At 42.8% G+C, this 20456-nt stretch overlaps 3 protein-coding genes across 5 annotated transcripts in view; 2 read left to right on the top strand and 1 right to left on the bottom strand.

Annotated features, from left to right (window-relative positions):
- Nucleotides 1-560: 560 nt before the first annotated feature.
- srrt (serrate RNA effector molecule homolog (Arabidopsis)) lies at nucleotides 561-8153 on the top strand. Of its 2 annotated transcripts, none has more exons than XM_076101541.1 (20): nucleotides 561-644; nucleotides 1191-1309; nucleotides 1474-1602; nucleotides 1684-1881; nucleotides 2241-2429; nucleotides 4038-4207; nucleotides 4311-4498; nucleotides 4573-4683; nucleotides 4774-4930; nucleotides 5060-5208; nucleotides 5344-5405; nucleotides 5558-5636; nucleotides 5885-6082; nucleotides 6175-6345; nucleotides 6531-6684; nucleotides 6805-6998; nucleotides 7153-7303; nucleotides 7465-7557; nucleotides 7649-7759; nucleotides 7900-8153. In XM_076101541.1, exons 2-19 carry the CDS (start codon nucleotides 1191-1193, stop codon nucleotides 7750-7752), a joined length of 2616 nt encoding a protein of 871 aa, XP_075957656.1. In that variant the 5' UTR covers nucleotides 561-644; the 3' UTR covers nucleotides 7753-7759; nucleotides 7900-8153. The 2 variants fall into 2 exon arrangements, with proteins under 2 accessions (XP_075957656.1, XP_075957654.1); XM_076101539.1 differs by having other exon boundaries at nucleotides 7649-7743; nucleotides 7895-8153.
- Nucleotides 8154-8805: 652 nt separating this feature from the next.
- Nucleotides 8806-19195, bottom strand: mogat3b (monoacylglycerol O-acyltransferase 3b). Its single transcript, XM_076101397.1, is given in 10 exon segments — nucleotides 8806-9116; nucleotides 9196-9380; nucleotides 9466-9640; nucleotides 9782-9986; nucleotides 10315-10385; nucleotides 10682-10789; nucleotides 11015-11105; nucleotides 11491-11580; nucleotides 11583-11652; nucleotides 19164-19195. Coding segments are annotated over 10 exon segments (1182 nt in total). The 3' UTR covers nucleotides 8806-8961.
- nyap1 (neuronal tyrosine phosphorylated phosphoinositide-3-kinase adaptor 1) overlaps nucleotides 14007-20456 on the top strand; it is a 29335-nt gene continuing 22885 nt past the window's right edge. The window contains exon 1 of one of the 2 annotated variants that reach the window (XM_076101705.1): nucleotides 14007-14715. The gene's annotated coding sequence lies outside the window, so the exon portion shown is untranslated. The remainder of the gene's footprint in view (nucleotides 14716-20456) is intronic. The other variant, XM_076101704.1, reaches the window with a different exon arrangement.

The following is a 20456-nucleotide window of genomic DNA, read 5'->3' on the forward strand; positions in this document are numbered from 1 at the left end:
CGAACCTCGGGTTCCTGTCTTCTAAATGATCCATTTTTAGTGTCCGCACACTCTGTGCTCACTCAAGTTGTTGTCTACATAAAGTGAACCTTTTCTTCATCTGTGACTTAAAAGAATACAATGTTTCATGAGTGCACATATACTTAATATTGTTGATTGGTTCATATATTTGAACAGTGAAGACATATATCTGATTATTGATATGAATACATACATCTTATGCACACATCTGTGATTTACATTAGAATACAATTATTAGCTTCAACATCTTAGACCGCACTGACACCAGTGAGTCAGATATTAGAAACACAACATTGTCCACAAAAAAATAATAATAATTACATTTGATGAAATGGTGAAGCCATTAAAAAAACGCTTCTTGGGTTAAAAATGTTTAATCAGTGTAAACATATTAATTCCCAGAGGAAACAGTGAATTATTATGTAATACTTGCAGACAGTGTGGAATAACGTTACTTTAAGGGGGAAGTTAATAACATTCTGATCCACACTTCATACCAGTTGGTGGCGCTAATGCGCCATTTTGTTGTTTGATTTCCGCCGCTTACACATGTAGAAGAAGACAAGGAACTGGAAAAGGGGGGGAAGAACACGCACATCACCCCAGGAAATAATTATTTTAAGGTATCAATGTGCTCGTTTGTATTGTGTAGAGGTTGGTTAAACTAACAGAGGAGTTGTCGTTCTCTTCTTTAGAAAACGAATAAACGAAGAGTCTCTTGCATAAAACAGACGAGGATGTTTATTTTCTAGTTAGCTAACGTAGCCTGTTAGCTAACGTTAGCTAACCCGCACTACAACAACTTCTCCCTTTGTTTCGACGTGGGACTCCACACCTTTATCCACACATGTGTAGCAGCTTTCTATCTCACAGTCGTTGGTAATTTGGATGTCAAACTCCATCTGTAAATGTTGGTTAAGACACAGACTTAAAACCAACGTTAGCCGTGTGGGCCTTAATGTCTTCACCTTCTAGCTTTTGTTTCTCCCAATTAAAAATCAATTCCTCCACAGCCGCGTACATGATCAGATCAGAGAATGGTCGCATGTTTAGTGTGTCTGTGTAAGTTAACGTTAGCTTTTGCGACTAAGCTCACAGTCATGTTAACAACAATCCTACCAGACCAAATCGTGACTTAAATGAACCTTTCCCCCCCTCTCTTCGTGGAGATGGGAGACAGTGACGATGAGTACGATCGCAGGAGACGGGACAAATTCAGACGGGAGAGAAGTGACTACGACCGTTCAAGAGAGAGAGAAGACAGACGCAGAGATGACTGGAACGACAGGTAAGATGGAGAGGTGTGGGGATTCAGCTAAAGCCCATGTAGACACCTCAACTCCAACTAATTTCAAAATGCAACTAAATGGTGGCTCTCTGGTGCCCTCTCACACTGAGAATATTTGTTTGATTTGAATGTTTCTGTCCTGTTTCCTGAAATGAATCTTCCAGAGAGTGGGATAGGGGCAGGGAACGACGCAGCCGCGGAGAGTACCGGGATTATGACAGGGGGCGCCGGGAGAGATTCACCCCACCCAGACACGACATGAGTCCCCAGCAGAAACGCATGAGAAGAGACTGGTGAGATTACCTGCAACACAAAAATTAAGTCTTTGCAACTGTTACCTGCTGTTCTTACGGTCTTTTATCTGTCCCTGGCAGGGACGATCATGGCGGAGAACCTTACCGTGGGGGGTATGATTTGGGTTATGGTGGAGGAGGTGGTGGTGGAGGAGGAGGAGGTGGTGGTGGTGGTGGAGGAGGGGGAGGAGGGGGGCCCAGCTATGGCCCGCCACAGCACTGGGGTCATCCTGACCTGCACCTCATGCAGCCTCATCATGGCATCCCTATTCAGGCGAGGTGAGTAATGGAATCAGGGGTTGAGGGAGTTAAATGTTGTTTTACACGTATTTAGGGGTCAATATTAAACTTTTTGATAATTCCTGCAACCATGTTATGTATGTCTGTTCGTGAATGTTAATGCCATTTTAACAAAACACAACAGCCTGAAGAAAATGGAGATTTGACAGTAAGACAGTACGTTTTTCACCTCAAACTGTTTGAAGTACAGAAGTTAGAATGAAAGACGAGAGAGAAAATACATTCAGCAAAATGTTTTCTGTTCTCTCATCACACAAGTTAATGCATAGAATATGAAAAGCTACCACTTCTGTTTGCCCGCTCAAAACTCCATCCGACTTGTGTCTCTGTTCCACCAGGCTCGGTAACATCCATGACATGGATCTGGGTCCGCCCCCTCCAATAATGAAGAGCTTTAAAGAGTTCCTGTTGTCCTTGGATGATTCAGTGGAGGAGACTGAGGCGGTCAAACGCTACAATGAGTACAAGATCGACTTCCGCCGGCAGCAGATGCAGGACTTCTTTTTGGCTCATAAAGATGAAGAGTGGTACGAAATCAGTTGCCTTTACTAATAATGAATATTAGTAGCTTTAAATGTAGCCGCGTTATCGTCATTCTTATCAAGGTAGTATACTGTAGTCATTCTGTGATTGTCATCATCAAAGTTTACATCATTGTTGCATTAGATATAATTGTTTTTCTGATAACAATCTAGTACTATGGCCCTGGTCCAAGGGTTGGTGTATCATCGGGGAATTGAGGTACTTATATTTATTTGGTGACGCATAAGTCGAATAGTTGCTGTAACAAGAGAACATTACCCCCCCACTTGACCCTTTTTGGCATGTTTCAGTTGCCCAGGGACAGTTCCACCCATGTAGTTGGACCAGGCTAACAATAGATTGTTACCAATCACTTTTGTCACACGTGCAGTTTATAAAAGAAGAAAATCAACCCAAATGCAACCTTTGTGCACATATAATTGTTTAGTTTGATTATAAATGCATTGTAAGAGGTTGAACAGAGGGTTTCATGGGTGTTTCGAGAACCTTTGTTTGACTAAATGAAGTCCTACATAAAGTACATCTACAGCAGTGTAACAACCCTGCTATTCACAGTCATGTAACTGAAATATTTACCTACGTTTTTTTATTCAGTTACATGTAGCTTTGACCTAAAAGTCATCCTCATTGTTTGGGTGGATTTTCTTTTTCTTAATTAGTATTTTAACTAAGCTTTCCCAGATACACAGTTTTAAAATGCCTGTTAATGCTTATTACACTTATTTCACAGGTATCATGCAAAAAATATTCTGTTTTGCCATAACCCATTTTTCTTCCCTTCCCACTACTACGTTGACGACGGTTTTTCGAAGATGAGAAAAAGTGCAACTCATCCGCAAGAATCGGTGTTAGACAGCGAGGGCAGGCACTGCGCACAATGCAGTTGCTCTTAGACACACAGTACCAGGCATTTCAGATAGACAGTCAAGTAGTCTTTTGCGCACGGAGATTTTTTTTTTTTTTTTTCTTTTATGCTTTTTTCCCACGCTACTTTCTTTTTCTGTTCGGATCAAATCGAATCCCAAAACCAAATTTGTGTGCATACAGACACACCATTTGGGTGAAGTGGAGCGCATTTTCACAGAAGAGACCCCCCCTCTCAGTATTTATTTGTTAATAAACTGGCAGAGCAAAAGGTAACTGTAGTCCACTCAATGATCAACATTTTTGATGTGAAATGCTGAATGTGAATGCTTCATTTCATAATCTCTCTGTTGTGTTTTCCCCTTATTTTTTTGGTGAGTTAATCTAGTCAAATGTACAATAATTAGCTATAATAATCACTAATAATCATGCATACACTGAATGACCTAACGCAAGGACTAGGCAATACAGAAATCACAATCTTCATTATGATCTGTGTAGATATTTAAATTCCCAACAAACTCAATTATAAATGCTTTTTTTTCTTGAACATCTAGTAAAAAAACCGAAATTATAATGTGCATATAAATCATATTTCTGGAATCTTATCACACAGTTGCAATATAGATGTATAATATGCATTTTTGTTCTCTAACTTTTGCACCTCGTTCATCCCAACCCCCGTCATCCCCTCCCAACTTTTTTGTGGACCCCGACTCTGGACACAGGTTCAGGTCCAAGTATCACCCCGACGAGGCCAGCCGGCTGAAGGCAGAGGCCCAGAGTGCCCTGCACAACCGCCTCAATGTCTTCACGTTCCTGATGGAGAACAGCTGGTTTGATAATGTCTCCCTGGACATTGAACAGACCCCGGTCATCATCAAGGTTCTGGATGCAGGTGAGACTGTAATAACTGACTAATCCCTAATGAAAAGGCCCCCCCCCCCCCCCCCCCGTCATCAGTTTAAACATGAGCCTTATACCTTCTTGCCTGCCTTCAGCTGTGATAAAGATGGAGGGAGGGACGGATCATGATCTTCGCATCTTGGACCTGCCATCTGAAGAGGAGGAAGAAAGGGAGAAGTCAGCGTCTGTTGCAGGGGCAGGCGCCGAACCTCCCAAGAGAGAAGACCTCAAATCCTTGGACGGCGATCGCAAGCCTTCAGTGGAGAAAGAGAAAAATGAGAAGGTATGTTCTGTTCTCTGTGAGTCTCCGCCAGGCGGTCGAGGTTTCTGTGTTGATGACGGTGAACTGTGCCACAGGAGGAGAGCGATGCGGCCGGCACAGAAAGAGCTGCTGCAGCAGAAGGGGAGGGTGTGAAAGAGGAGGCAGAGAAAGAAGCCGCCAAAGAAGAGCTGCCTGAACCCAAGAAAGTGAGTGTTGCTTCCATTATTAAAATGATTTGCGAACCAGAGAAAGAAGCTAACCGAATAGCCCCGATCGTTCTCTTATTCATTCATCAGCCGAGAAGAAAGAGAAAGCGCAGCGGAGACAGCGATGATGAAGCCAGTGCCTCGGAGAGTGACTCCGATTCAGATTCAGACTCAAATTCCAACTGCTCTGATAAACCCGTGAAGAAGGAAGAGGTGGAAGACAAGGAAGAGGAAGAGGAGGGTGAAGGTGAGGAGTCAAATTCGCAGTGTCTGATTTTTCTCCCCAGGTAGACTGTACAGTGTCTACGTTCCCAGTATTTGCAATTCATTTTTTTTTTTCTCCTACCAATCTGCTCTCTCCCATCTGGTGCTGAAGAGGAGAAACCAAAGGAGAATGCTGAAGCAGACAACAAAGAAGAAAAGAAACCCAAAGATGACTCTCCCAGGCCGCGGCCTCTCCACAGGACCTGCTCTCTGTTCATGAGGAGCATCGCTCCCACTATTTCAAAGGCGGAGATTATTGCTGTGAGTTGAACACAGATGGCAGATGGTTGGTTTTAATGGACCGGGACGTGTAGAATCACTGAGGGCGCTCAATAATTTGTGTCTTTGTTTGAACTCAATATACTTTTATGTTGTTGTTTTTTTTCCCTCTCTCAGCTTTGCCGCCGTTACCCTGGCTTTCTGCGTGTGTGCTTGTCTGACCCCCATCCAGAGCGCAGGTCGGTTAAAAAAAGCAAACAACAAACACATTCTTTTAACTTCTTGATCTAAAAATGATGTTTGTCGGATTCATTTAGTCGCGCGTTGTGTGAAGCAAGGGACTGCACCACGATTGAGCAATAATGGTGGAATGAACCTTGTGCTGTTGCAGGTTTTTCAGACGCTGCTGGGTGACGTTTGACCGCAGCGTCAACATCAAAGAGGTTTGCTGGAACCTCCAGAACATTCGAGTAAGTGTGCCGGGCTCAGATATTGACACTACGGTCTTCAAGAGACGGTAAAATGCAGCATAGCATGTGTTGCAGAGAGTGTCAAATAACTTGCAGCAGGTTTTGTGTTTTCTAAACTCTAAACTCATCTCAAAATGTTGGAGTTAATGGAGCCTTGGATAGTCCTTTGCACCTGTTTGTATTACTAATCTCCTAAATAGCAGTTGCGGCTGTTAAACCTCTGTTTTGCTCTCTTACCTTTTTAACAGCTGCGTGACTGTGAACTGGCACCAGGGGTGAACAGGGACCTGGCTCGGAGGGTGCGTAATATCAACGGCATCTCTCAGCACAAGCAGGTGCTCCGCAACGACATCAAGCTGGCTGCCAAACTCATTCACGCCTTGGACGAGAAAGGAGACCTGTGGAGCATCAAGTCCCAGGAAGAGAGGCGCAGAGAGCGCGCAGAGGTACGCCGCTGGTCGGCAATTACAATCTGAATAGATCGGTTCGCGAATGATCCTGCTGTAACTGAATCGTACGCGTATGTGTGCTGAAACAGCTGCCGGCTCAGAACCCCATCTTGAAGAACATCACAGATTACCTGATAGAGGAGGTGAGCGCTGAGGAGGAGGAGCTCCTGGGCTCAGGGAGCGGGATGGGTTCTGAGGAGAGCACCAAGGAAGGCAACCCGGCGGAGACGACTGTGGAGAGGGATGACAAGCTAGCCAAGGTTTGACCCTCGCAGTTATGAGTACAGTTACATTGTACAATGCATTGTATGTCACCTGTACATTTACGGCCCTCTTTTGAGAGCAGATTGTGTTCTTTGCGTAGTATGTCTGTCATTCAGATGGCTGGCTAACTACGGAATAAGATCTATAATTTTATGTTTCTCCGGCATCTGCTTTGTTCCAGGTTTTGGATCGTCTGATCTTGTACCTGCGTGTCGTGCATTCAATCGACTACTACAACACCTGTGAATACCCCAGTGAGGATGAAATGCCCAACCGCTGTGGCATGATCCATGTACGTGGACCCATCCCTCCGAACCGCATCGCACATGGAGAAGGTCAGCAGGTTTCCCTTTGTTTGTGTGGGAAGAGTGAAAGTAAATCTACGAAGAATGTGTGTTCCTTTGGAGTTGAAATGCATATTTCTTTACTGTACTTTTGTTTTTGTTTTTCTAAAGTGCAACAATGGCAGAAGATGATGGAGGAGAAGCTGAGTCCTTTGTTCAGTTTAAAAGAAATCCTGTCCGAGGACGAGGCAGGGAAGATGGGCCGCAAGGACCCCGAGGAGGAGGTTGAGAAGTTTGTGAACGCCAACACGCAAGAGTTGGGGAAGGACAAATGGCTCTGCCCACTAAGTGGCAAGAAATTTAAGGTGAGTGCTTGTTAAACAACATGTTGAGGTGTTATTATCTGATTTTGACTAAATCTCTTCAAAGGTTTGACATGTTTTAATTCATATACTGCATTATTTTGCTGCTTCATTGTTAATGTGTATTTTTTTTTTGGCATTTCAAATGAATGTCAAGGGCCCCGAGTTCGTACGAAAGCACATCCTGAACAAACATGGGGACAAAATTGACGAAGTGAAAAAGGAAGTGGTGTTCTTCAATAATTTCCTGATGGACGCCAAGAGACCGTCGCTGCCTGAGATGAAACTTCCTCCTCTTCCAGGCCCAGGTCAAGAACAACTCGCACACTCCTAATAAAGATTTTAGTACTTCAACAAAGACTGACTGAATAAATGAATCGTTTCACTGCGGTGCACCGGGGCTTAAATAATCAATCACATTTTGTCCACAACAATATTAACTCTTTTTTTTTTCTGCTTTTGTCAACAGGTTTGCTTTCTCCCAGCATGCCATTTCCTCCTCAAGGTCCTCAGGGTCCAATGGGCTTTGGACAGCCTCGTCCACCACTGATGGGCTACGGTGGTATGTTCTCTGTCTGTTCTTCTGTTCAGTGGAAATGTTTGTCAATCAGACCACTCGTTTTGGGTTGATTCCGAGTCCTCCTTTCCAACAGGCGGACCTCCTTACCCTCCCAACCAATATGGAGGAGGCAGAGGCAACTATGACAACTTCCGCGGACAAGGTGGCTACCTGGGGAAGCCACGCAACCTCAGGTGAGACCACTGTACGTGTGATCTTTATTATGCTATGAGCTGTCTCTATTTTTTGCGTTTGGAGAATATTGAACCTCTTTTTTTTTTATGATCATTTCTTGTCTTTTTTCCTCGGGTCTTTGTTTGTCTCTTGCACCCTCAACCACCTCAGAATGTCCCGCGGTGATCCACGCAACATCGTCGAGTACCGTGACCTGGATGCTCCAGATGACATGGACTTCTTTTAGAAGGTTCACTTGGTCCTTTCCGTCGTCTCTCTCTTCCAGTGTTGTGTTCTTTTTGTTTGTTTTTTGTAGTGGTTCGAATTTTTCTTTTCTTAAATATTTTATTTTGTGATAACTGTGCAACCAGAGAACAAACGTCCGCTGTAAATTGTTTCCTCAATAAAGTTGTGATGAAACTACATTAATATGCATTTAATGATACATCAAATAAGATTGTGTGATTGGAGCAACAAAATGACACAGAAAAGCAGCGAGTCCGACTTTAAAGGACAAGATAGTGATGCCATTCATTTTTTTTATTTCAAGGGAGTTTATATCTGACAGAATGTGCTTTTTTGTTCATGATTTTCTTTGTGGCTCGTGTCTCCAGAACCCAACCCTTCTGGTTCACAGATGTAAAATGTCGCCCTCTACTGGGTGAACCATTGACTTACACGTGTCAACTAAAAAATACCTGCAGAAGCCTTGCAGTGGTACAAGGAATATTCAATATTCCTTTAAGCAAGGATAAAAATACCGCCATGTATGATTAATCCAATTACAAATGAAATGGGAAAGTTGTCATTCTGAAGTTGGTCCTGTCATGCTATCTCGTCTCACTTTTGTTAGGATCTCATTAACACAATTTAATAATGAACCAGCGGGGTTACTTGGAGCAAACATGCTAATACAATTCAACACAAGCAAGGATTTTTTATTTCACGCATGTCTTTTCATCGCACATTGTCAGCGATTGTAAAATCACATTAGAAATGCACTACACTTTTAAATACGTTGTGAAATTCATGACAGAATAGCGTAACAAGACACCAATGTTTCAGTGCTTTGTGCCCACACACTGGGAGTCTTGATTATTTAAGGCACATGTTCATGTTAAATATTTTCAAATACAGTAGAGTATGAACAAAGAAAGCTGCAGCATCCATCTATTGTTGAAGATGAAGTTCATCATTAAAGACAGCTTCACAGTTCATTTGGAAGGGAAATGTCTAAATGATCTGGAGCTGGTGACTTTCAGAAAGTCCACAGCTGACCTTGTGTTCATGGAATAACTTGGACAGGCACTCCATGTAAAGCCTGTGATAGTGGTCGACCTCCTCTTCGGTGGGTGTGATGCGCTGTGGCACTGAGATTGGACTTCCCACTGGAAGAAGCGGAGCGTTAGAATACAACGGGCAGAGCACAGGAAGTTGGGCTCACCTGCAGTATAAAGAAACACTCACCAACGGTGGTGATTGGAGTCCTGTAGGGCAGGAATACAAAGCGCTCGCCAATGAACAGACACGGGGCGAAACCCATAATCTTTTTAAACAGGTCCTGTAACCTCCGACCTAGACTGCCTTCTGAGAAAACCACCTGCCGGAAGAGATCATTCTCCCCAAATGAGTAAACAGGCACCAAATCAGCCCTGTGGAAGATCATCAGAGGTTATATCGGTGTGTCCGGTGAGTATATCGACATCCACTTGAAGCTCTTATGTTATGTGCTCTCACCCAAACTCAAGAGCCACCCTGACAAATCCCTTTCTCTGCCTCATTACCACCGCGTTGACTCCAGGAGAGGACGCCAGAGACTCGGCAGCGCCCCCTATCACAATCACCAATGCATTTCCCTTGCCTCTCTTTGAGAGGACGTGGCCAAGGCTTGGTTTGCTGACTGGACAAACACCTGATCAGACAAAGTAAGACGGTAACAATCACATGTAGATATTGTTTTGTCTTCCATTTGAAGTCTCAATTGTATTTCACAAAGGTTTGAAATGGCTGATGTCAATAGTTCAGTTCGTTAGTTGAACATTGGTATAAATACCTGTAAACAAGGCGTACTCCCGAAAGAGCGGGACCCTGAAAAGTCCTGCCAGTATCGCCAGGGTGACTCGCACCCCAGGAAACAGTTCGGTGAAGCCACAGCTTTCTGTGCTGAAGCAGGTAAAGGCCCCAAGACTCATGATACCATGCGGATGACAACCTAAGATGTAGTTTTTGTTTGGATTCAGCTCGGCCGTCTTCACCAGCTGAACAAGGAAAATGAAGGAGTTAACAGAGTTGATCACAATCTATCTCTGCTGTTGGCCATGAAACCAAACCTATTTTCACTGAATGTTAAGTCATTATTGCAAGATTTAAAAAAAAATAAAAACAACACATGCTCATTACAAAGGTGCCATTTATGTGATTCTGCCTTAAAGAATCGCAGCAGACGATTGCAAGAGTACTTTTGTTTTCGAAACAGTCATGCTGCTGGCCAGCCACATTGAATCACTGTCCCGTGGTGTTCCAACCAAATTTAATCAAATCAGATGACGAGAACACCAAATGTGTTGGATACAAAGGGATACTTACTTTGATTGGGAAAAAATCTCTGAGGTGCTCCCAGGCCCTCCACCTCCTCACAAATGTGTTTTTCCTGCCCCCTGATGGAGACGTTAGAAATGTCAGACTACACTAACTGTTCACAGTGGGCCTCGTATTCTTATTGTCGTAGGATACTGTTTTTTGCACTTAGTATACAAAAAAAAGAATCAACATAGGCCGTGACTCCAGACTACACTACAAAATGTCAAACTGAAAACAGTGTTTACGGTGTATACACAACGCAACACACAAAGGAAATGGAGGAACAACTGAAACAAATGCATCATGGGAAAATAGTTCATGTATGGGATTCTTCCATTTTTTGTGGGTGCTTGAGTGACGTATTTTCCTTTACCTCTTTCAGGGGTTTGCCAGTCCACCACCATCCATATGAAGTACAGAGTGGGGAGCGGCCACAGTGAGGTAAACATAAGGCACACCATCAATATAATACAGGTCACTGCTGTAGTGGTGTTGTGCCGTGTTGGACAGTACCAGAGTCCATGTGTTGGAGGCACAAGAGACGTCTTAGATTAGCGCAGATACCAATGAATACGTTGTTGTTTTACAGATTCAGTTGTGAATTAATAGGTGAGCTAATGTAACCATAGCAACAATGATCATTTGACATACTTTCTCGTGTCGTGTTATACAAAACTCAAAAACAGTAAGTGTAGTTGGATCTTACCTAAGGTGAGAAAGGATATCACCCATTGCAGAGCACTCACTGCCTCTAAGAATTCCTTCCACTGAGTTTTCTCTTTCGTCATTCCTGCAACCTGGAGGCAATCAATAACATTTAAACTGTGCTTTCATTCAATAAATCATATACTTTATGCCTGTGGAAATTGAAGAAGTTGCTTTATCCAAGATAATAATGATAAAGTCCACCTTGTTGTAGAGATCAGATTGCATGAGAAATGAGCTGCTTTTGCTCTAAACTCCCTTTAGAGAACTCATAGTCTTAAAAACTTGTTACGCAGGTAGCAGCCGGCTTAACTGAAATAACTTACTCATGAATAAGCTGACAGCTGAACCTGTACAGTTATAATGTGTTCACAAATAAAACATATCAGGCCACAAAACACTTTGCCTAAAAGTCATCAAGACAGCATAAAACTACTTTTATGACCATACTGCTCAGCACAAAGCTTAATACTTTACCTTATTGGAGTTTATTCCCAGCTTTATTTGAATAGATGCAGATTCAACAGTTGAGGTAAAGGTCCACATGTAGGATGCACTTTGACCAGATCATGTAAAGCTGCTGATAACAAATCCACTCCCCCGAAGCAAGCAATGTCCGAGATAAATATTACTTTATTACTTTACACGTTTTATAGTTGGACACTTTATTATTTGCTTCTGCGTAACATCTCCTGGAAATGCACTTATTTCATGGTCATGTCGGTGTTGTGTGTCTCTTTCGTTGTTGGTCACTCTAGTGGCCAAAAACATTATGTGTCAATCTCTTCTGATGGTATTATTGAACTTAATAATACAAAAAAAAAAAAAATGCAAATATAAAAGTAGACTCGGCTATTTATCTTTTCATGAAGTAACACAAATTTCTCTTTTGCAAAAATGCTGCTCTTACTTTTTTTTTTTCAGTGCTTGTGCACAAACATGTATGGAGACGCAGCCAACCCACACATTGTGAAATAAGAGTCAGTTTCATGGGCTGTCTGTATCGAGAGATGTGATTCAACAAATCATTCAGATTTGGCTCCCCTTCCTATGTCACATGCAGGCTCATTAGAATACACTGCCTCCCCCCAATCTTACTATCTCCACCCACACCTTGACAACTACCTTTGCTGAGATGCACCATATTTGTCTCTCAAGCCAGTCAGAGCAGAGATACAATATATTTTTTTCATGTAAACATGTTTTAGTAGAAACCCAAATTACAACTGAGCCTGAAAATCAGCATTATATGTCCCCTTTAAGCTACTGTTAGTGGAGCTTTGCTGGGAGTTATGACACGTCACCAAACTCTGTGAACCAATGAGAATGGCAGCAGTGTAAGTTGTCCCGCCCTAACAGGTAAAACAAATGCACCAGCAGGGCGAGGGAGATGTCAATCACGTGGAGTCTGTACACGCTCACACAGTCCTCAGTAGAGGTTTAATCAGGCAATGTAAGTGAAAGCACCTATGGGGGTGAACTATGGATGTGTAGGGACTTCAACATTTAATCCCACCCCCCCATGTGTGTGTTGAATGGTAACAAAAAATTTTTACTTTGAAATGAGATGGTACAGTAGTATATTCTAATTCATTTTAGAATTTACATTTAGACAGTCTTATTATACATTTAGACAGGTACTTCGAGGATGATGTTTTAGCTTTTCAGAAAGACAATTGCTTTTTTTCCCTACAGCTATAAAACTAAGTGGCCAATATAAGTGTATTGTTGAGGTACTTATACTTGAGTATATCCATTTTCTGCTACTTTATACTTCTACTTCACTACAACTCAGAAGGACAAATTGTACTTTTTAAACTCCACTACATTTATTTGATAACTTTGGGTAGTAGTTACTTTGCAGATTCATATTACAAAATCTAAGCAACAAATCAATTCTGATGTATTGTTATGGATAAAGTCTTTATTGAACCCTTATTGGGGAAATTCACAAGCTACATGTACATAATGAAAAATAAGCTTCATCTGTACCAGCTGCAACATTCGAGTAATTAACATATTAATGCGTCCATAATTATAATTCTATAATATACATATTTATGAAATGGCCCATTCTTCATAATGAGTGCTGTTGCTTTAAGTGTATTTTGATGCTTTTGTACTTTCATTTTGAAGAAAGGACTCTACTTGTAACACAGTATTTCTACATTGTGGTGTTGCTGCTTCCACTAAAACATCACGAGTACTCATTCCACCACTGCTTGGGTATTCAGTTATCTGCTCCAAATGACTTTGACCAATGTCTGAAGACAGTTTAATCAATCGCTGAAATATTTCGGCGTTGAGACGACCCCTCACAGACAAACTCTGACCGCTGTGCAGCTCTGTCTGTGGCGTTGACAGTCCAAAGATTATACAGATATAGCCTCTATGATTAGAGAGGCCTGTGCTTCACCTTTACCGTCTCCCAATGGACTTTAGGGGGCGTGTCAGTCTCACACAGGCCATGTGTTTGGCTAGTTAGTCATGTGACACCTCCATCCCCTAAAACACCACATTTGTATGTCGATAGTTACAATTTCCCCTACCCCAAAGTCAAGGAAAATACATTAAAATACCAAATTGAGACTATGTCTTCCTTTGTACAGTCTGTCTCTGCAGGCTTTAATTAAACTGGTCATCTAGATCCAGTCCAAACAAAATACAACACCAATGTTAATACGAAGGCTTAGCCTACTTTAAATGTCTGTGGGTTTATTGCGAGCTTATTTTACACTTATACAATTGTATCTCCCACTACATCACTAAAAAGCTTCTATAATATTCCCATACGTGTTACATTTCGTATATTGTTTGTCTTCGTGTATGCTGATAACATGGTCTAGCTTTATTATAGTTGCAAAATCGTCCGCTACTTTATCAAGAATCCATCCGGACATTTAATGAGCCTGCTGCTGAATCCTTCTGCTAAATATGAGCCGTGAAGGGGAATTTTCATTTCGGTCCTCCGATAACAGCCAGAAGATAACAGCCTCTCGTCGCAGTTGGACTCAAAGCCACCTCGGATGCTGCTTTCTCTCTCTCTCTCTCTCTCTCTCTCTCTCTCTCTCTATAAACAACCACTGGTCTGCTTTCAGGAAGTACTGTATGAATATTAATATGGATGCAAACACTCAGTGAGGATGCCCAGCGCTTGAACCAACACCGGCGCGCTGATCTCTGCGCATTTTTTTGTTTTTGTTTTGACGGTTTTTCTTTTCTTCCTATTTTTCCCGTTCACGCCTGAACTGAAAGCGTGTTAGTTTGGCGGAGGTCACGCTGGAGCCCGTTTTTGAAGCGCACGGGGATGGCGCGTCACCTGCGTGTTTGCAGAGGATCCTTTTGTAACGTCGCATTGAACTGCATCATGGATTTCGATCAGATCTCACACCGGCCAGGCTACACCGAGCCTCGATAGTAGAGGGCTACAGCGCGCTGCTTGTCACAAAAAAATGGAAGACCTTTCACGTCAAGAAAAGGCGTCAGTACGGTGATATGCGTCTGAATAGCTGATTTTTCCTTTCCACGTCAATTGACACATCTGGGAAAGGATTTTTTTCCCTCCCCTCCCCGTCTACCAAGACAGCTGTGTCATCAACAACCGGCGTGGTGTTGTTGTTGTCTGGTTTTTACGAGCCTGGGCAACTGGATATCGGCACAGTCTGCCTCTGCGCCAGCCATATAGGCTACCCCGTAAACAAGGTAGGTCTCTTCGATAATATGGTGTTTTTGCTCTATAAATGATCGAATCAGTCGCTTACATCATCTAGCCTGTATGTGGCCAGCTGTCACAGTCTAAATGCACTGTCTGCTTAATTAGCAGCGGGGAAGATGGTGTATTGCGGAGGCCTGATGGCATTTCACGGGTGAATTTCAATAAACACAAGGTTGACAGCGAGCCGCTGCGTGCTCACAAGCCAAATTATTCAACCTTGAAAGGCTCACAGCCCATGACGGTGGATATAAGGCCCGTGTTTTAGCCCCAAATCCGAAGGAGATGGCGAGACCTGCCGCGCAGCGCAACCCACAGCCCGCGTTTAAGTTCAGTCGTGACAAGACCTTATAAATATTTCACCAAAAAAACAAGCCATCAGCTGACTGGTGATGCTGGAGCATGCACGGCGTTATTCATCACACACCACAACAGAGCCTCCATCTGCAAGGCCATGATGGAAAACATCTGCATGTTTATGGATGATAAGGCTATATAGCAGGGTGGTGTGATGCGCGCGCGTGCGTGTGTGTGTGTGTGTGTGAGAGAATGGGCGGCAGTTAATGTGATTGTGAATACACTTGTGGTGAGTGTGTGTGTGTTTGTTTGTGCGCAGCCAGGTGAGGATGTGTTGGCGAGTCTTTGAGGTGCGGGAGCGGCAGGCTTCTGGATGAGGGGAGCCTCGAGCATCACATGTGGTTTTAGAGTAGACAAAAAAAAAAAAAACATCCAATGATAGCTTACCCGATAAACTGCCGCAGTATCCAACCTTAGAGCCTCCGGATCCAAAAGGGTCGAGGGGTCGTGAATTAAACGTGAAATTAAGTCAATACTATTTTTCCCCCTTTTTTTCCGGGCGTGACTGCCACTCAAAACGAGCATTTTTTTCTTCTTCTTCTCCGCCCCCCTTAGAGAAATACCAATAAAGAGTAGTTGTAAGGCTGCGAATATGAACACGTTTGTTATAGTTATTTCTCTACCTGACTGGCTTTAAATCTCTCTTCCAATGTTACTTAGAATAATCAGAGAAGGTTACTTGACTTGGCTGGAGATGGGCATTTTATTTTGAAAGAACAAGTCATGTCAGTTAGTAAGGCTGTCTTTGAAACTGTAAAAGGATTGGGTGCAAATATCCCAAAACTCCACATCTGCCTGAATAGTACCGATATTCCCGTGCAAATAGTATGATGGGTTTTCTTTAGGGAGGATGCTCCAGCACGTTGGATACTTCACCACCTGCCTGACATTGAACTGGAATATAAATTTCAGTCTATTGACCTTGGAGCTTAATGGCTTCAAGTCTTGCTTATGGGCGAACAGATACAGGTAAACAGGATCGGATATGCGACGGGCTCTTGTGCTGTTTGGTTTATGCACTCCTTGGTACGAACAGAGGAGAGCGGGGATGGTTCAGAGCAGCTGTGTATTCGGGGTCAGTGAGTGCAGGCTGTGAGCCACACATACTGTGCAGTGTGTCTTGAATGCAGAGAGAAAACCGGGGCTCGCTAACTGCTGTTGCTCGCTTGGTGATCCCTAATTCAGTCCAGAAATGTGATTACATCAAGGAACGGCAGCTCAGTCAGTGTGGAAACAAATGAATATGTTTCTTTACTAAAAAAAAGAAAATTATTAAAAAAAACACACCACAAACTTTGGGTTGGAGTTAGTGGATTTAGGCAGAGCTTGTGATGTATTTATAGAAAGAATCATAACTGACCACTGTTTCCAATAAAGGAGAAAGGATTCTGAATGCATTTGAGCTTTCCCCCATAAAGTGGATGATTCAGTTGCTCTGATCGGCAGTGTGCATCATGTCTGATTCCAAAAAGGATGAGTAATTCAGCTTGGAGTAGAATACACAAGCATACTGGACCCAGAGAGGGGACGAAGGAAGGCCCTCACAGGGCCAGAGAGGAGAGGGGCCGACGGGAAGCAAGGGACTGATGGACGTGCGACAGACGGGGCAGATGCTGACATTTCAAGCCCATCTCTCTAGTCGAGTGGATACCCCTGTCTGGATGAGCAGTAATAGAATTTCTTTCGTTGTTGTTGCTGTGGGATTCTTGGAGCACCCAACAGATTGTTTTCCTAGCGTTTGAGCCGGAGCAGCCGAGTAGGTTGGTAAAAGTAATATAAATGGCTACTACTGGCCTCTCATGCAGGTGTTTCAAAATCAATACCACAGCACAGGTGTTTCGCTGGCTTCAGTGTGCATTGTTGTTTCTTTAAAGGGCGAGCAGGTGCTTCTTCCACCTGTTGTTTCACCATCTTGATCCTCTCAGCTCCGTCAGAGGGAGACGGCATCAGAAATGACGTAGGAAGACTGTTACCACGGCAGCGCGAGTAGCATTGTGAGTGACTGCTATCAGTTGAAAAATGAAGGATTTATAAACTGTGCCTCTGGCTTTGTGCGTACACAGTCCTCAGTGATCGTCAAGACATTTCTGGTTATTCGGTCTGGGAAGTAATTCATTTTGTTTACTATCAGAGGACTTTATATCTCAGAGGCAGTTAAAGTTTGCCCCCCAGTGGTTCTGGATTGAATCCTGCCACCGTGCTCTATCCCAACACTCTGCTTCACTTGCCCTGTGTGCTTTCCTGATGAGTAAATAACACTCCAGTAAATGTGATTGAACAGGCCAGTAGAGCAGAAAGGATTAGTCACTTAATTGAATTGTTTATTGACAGAAAAATGATCTGCAACTATTTTGGTAAGACATTTGAAGACGTCACTTTGGGTTAGGGTTAGCTGCAGCCCAACAGCCAGTGCACGCTCTTCTTGACAACATGACTGGTTTCTGTTTAAAATCTGTACTGGTATCGTTGTAACTCAATATGTCTGTTTACATCTGTGTCCGCTCGGAGATGATGGGAAACTGGTGAAGTTTGTATTATTCCCCTTTGCATATGTAGAAGTTGGCTGCTAGTGCTGTCTTACAATTCTATATTTTATGGAGATGATGGTTGAGTGCCATGACATGTTTTGTTTTTTTAATCAGCAGGCTAGTTCATCTATTGATAAAGCACTAGACTCTTCCCTTTTTCTTGCTATTAAAATTTCCTTGTGTACAAAACATATAGCACTTCTAATTAGAAAGGGTGTTAGCAAAACTGGGGTATGTTCTGGTTTTCACAGAGCTGAGAATATTGCATTCAAAGGTTGGAAAAGTGTCAAAGTGGCGCTGCGAGACCTGCATGGGACATGCTGTAAAAGACTGAAATTTAAAACAGCGGATATCTCCCATTTAGTCACTTGTTAGACTGGATCCTACACTTCCCATCATGCACCTTAATAACATATCTTTGTTAGATGCTACCTTACCGGTGAACCTCATGCTAACAGGCTGTATGTCATGGAGTTTTGCAAGATCAGGTTTTGATAAACCGGGTGACGTCAGTCTGACATCATCAGGGTATTGTTTTGTGAGACTTGACAAAGCTCCTCAAAAAGACACTTGTTTTCACAGAATGAAAAATGTTGGAGTGCCGTACACTGTAATCCTAAACCGTCACAAATGTAGGTCAAATTGATTTAATTACCTCGACTACCTTTTTTGTATCATTACCAAGAATGTCTCACAATGTGTATTTGTGAATGAGTTCCCATCAACATGAAGCCCCGTGTTTCTTGTGGATCAAATCAACTTTATCATGCACTTGAGGCACTCACAGTGTTGAGTTATAAATAAAATGCATATGTAAAGGTTCTCTCTAGCGTCTCCTTAGCGGTGACGCTAGAGAGAACTGAGTACAAAATCCTCCCTTGGACATTGTTAGATGTCATCCCCCTTTGTCTTCTGTCTCTCCTGGCTCGTTACTCAAACATGCTGTCCAGTAAAGAGAGGGAGAACAAAACAAAACAGAATTGAATCCCATTAGTCTTTCTCAGCTGCATCTCCCTCTCTCAACTCCTCCTCTCTAAACAGATATCATGAAGGCATACAGATTGCCTGCTCGCCTTGGGAAAATCGTTGTCATTTCTTTGTCTGATAGCTTTCTATTTTTTTACGTGATGCACTGGATACAGGGGCTAAAGAAAAAATAATTATGGCAATATTTTAAATAGACATCCCCTGCACCCACTTGCTCAACACATGGCCACAGACTTTATTTGGGACGCATGTTGTTGGCTCGCTGGGTGCTTCCTACATGCGTGTCCCTTGTCTGACCGGAGGAAGTCTGCTGTGTGTGTGTGTGTGTGTGTGTGTGTGGACCAAATCAAACGCTCCCTTCTAAATGCTTTCTTTCTGGATTGTAAGCATCTTACAGCATCCAGTCTTCATTGCAGTGTGTAGTCAAGAGTAATGATGCGTGGTAATGATTTCCTTGAGGCAACTCATCTTTGTTCATTTTCCCTCCGTTTTCCTCTCATTAAACCTTTCAAAGACATTTGCATGGTACCGTGCAAAAATAAATATAGGTAGGAGCCAACAGTTACTTGTTGGCACAGAGGTCCCAGTCTCCAGCCATGCTAATCACCACCTATTTATCTGTTTGTACCCAGGATCTTCCACATGGATACACACAAGTATCTGAGACAGAAAGCCAATATGTTAATATATGTCTGTGTGCCATTTGTATTATTTTTTTTATCAAGAAGCCCTGAGCAAAGTCATTTCAGCATCATTATGTGAAACAGTAATTGGCAAGATATGGAATTACTAGCGGAGCACGCTGTGGCTCTATTTTGAATTATACATGTTTCAGCATCTATAGCGGGTCCAAAGTGGTTTCTTGTGTGAATGTCCCCTTTTTCTCATTAGTGTGCTGCATTTATGCCAAAGACCTCCAGAAGACCTTGAATAATGCTCATTAAATCATTAGGAGGCAGTAACATGTCATTTTTTTTCTGGCAGCATGTGTGTTGCAAAAATGTATTCTCCACAAACATTGTTGTCCTAACATGCCACTGCATACACGGATGTGAAAATGATGTGGAGCATGATGGTCGAAAGTATCTCACAGCGGTAATTCATTGTCTGAGACATTCGTAACGGTCACCGGCAAAAACTCAGGCTTTGACACCCGTGTGTGAAATAGGTGAGTGTACACAGTGACTTCAGAAATGCAAATCTGAAAGCAGGGCGAACTAAGTGTGTGTTGTAAATGTCAGAGCAATCTTCATTTTTTACTGAGAAGAATCCTAGCTGATTGACTAGGTGGCAGCAAAAGGAACTCCAACATCTTTGTTTGGGATTTACCTGTGTTTTATCTCTATAGCATACTATATGTGGCGCGTCTACCCAATTTCTGTTCAGCAAGTATTTTTGTTGCATTTTGTCAAATTAAAAGCTCTGTAATAGGTTTCAAAATTGGGTACATTAAGTTGAAATGTGAATGATTTCTTTCAAAATGGCCATTTTCCGACACAATTACAGACAAATTACCATTGCCGTTTTAGAGCCCTGTGCCGAGAACATTGGTGCATCAGAAACAATTACGTGGTTTCAGTCGGCAGGTGAGACTGTACAAGTGTTACTCTCTCGTTTCTGGATGGGAGCCGCTTGGGCCAAAGAAAGTCTCTCCAACAGCCACTCACAATTACCTGTTTAAAGGCAGTGATATTATTCCATCTGCTATTTTGAGAAGTTGAACATATAAGAAAACACCGCCTGAATCATACATCTACCGTCACCTGCCGTTTGTCCCAGTTAGTGCCTTTTCATTCTATCACTGTCGGTGGAACAGGCAGGAATCGAAATTGCTCAAGTGAGACCCTGAGCTGAAAACC

The sequence above is a fragment of the Anarhichas minor genome, unplaced genomic scaffold (genome assembly GCF_050575085.1).
Source record: "Anarhichas minor isolate MPS153535 unplaced genomic scaffold, ASM5057508v1 ptg000027l, whole genome shotgun sequence".
NCBI lineage: Eukaryota > Metazoa > Chordata > Actinopteri > Perciformes > Anarhichadidae > Anarhichas > Anarhichas minor.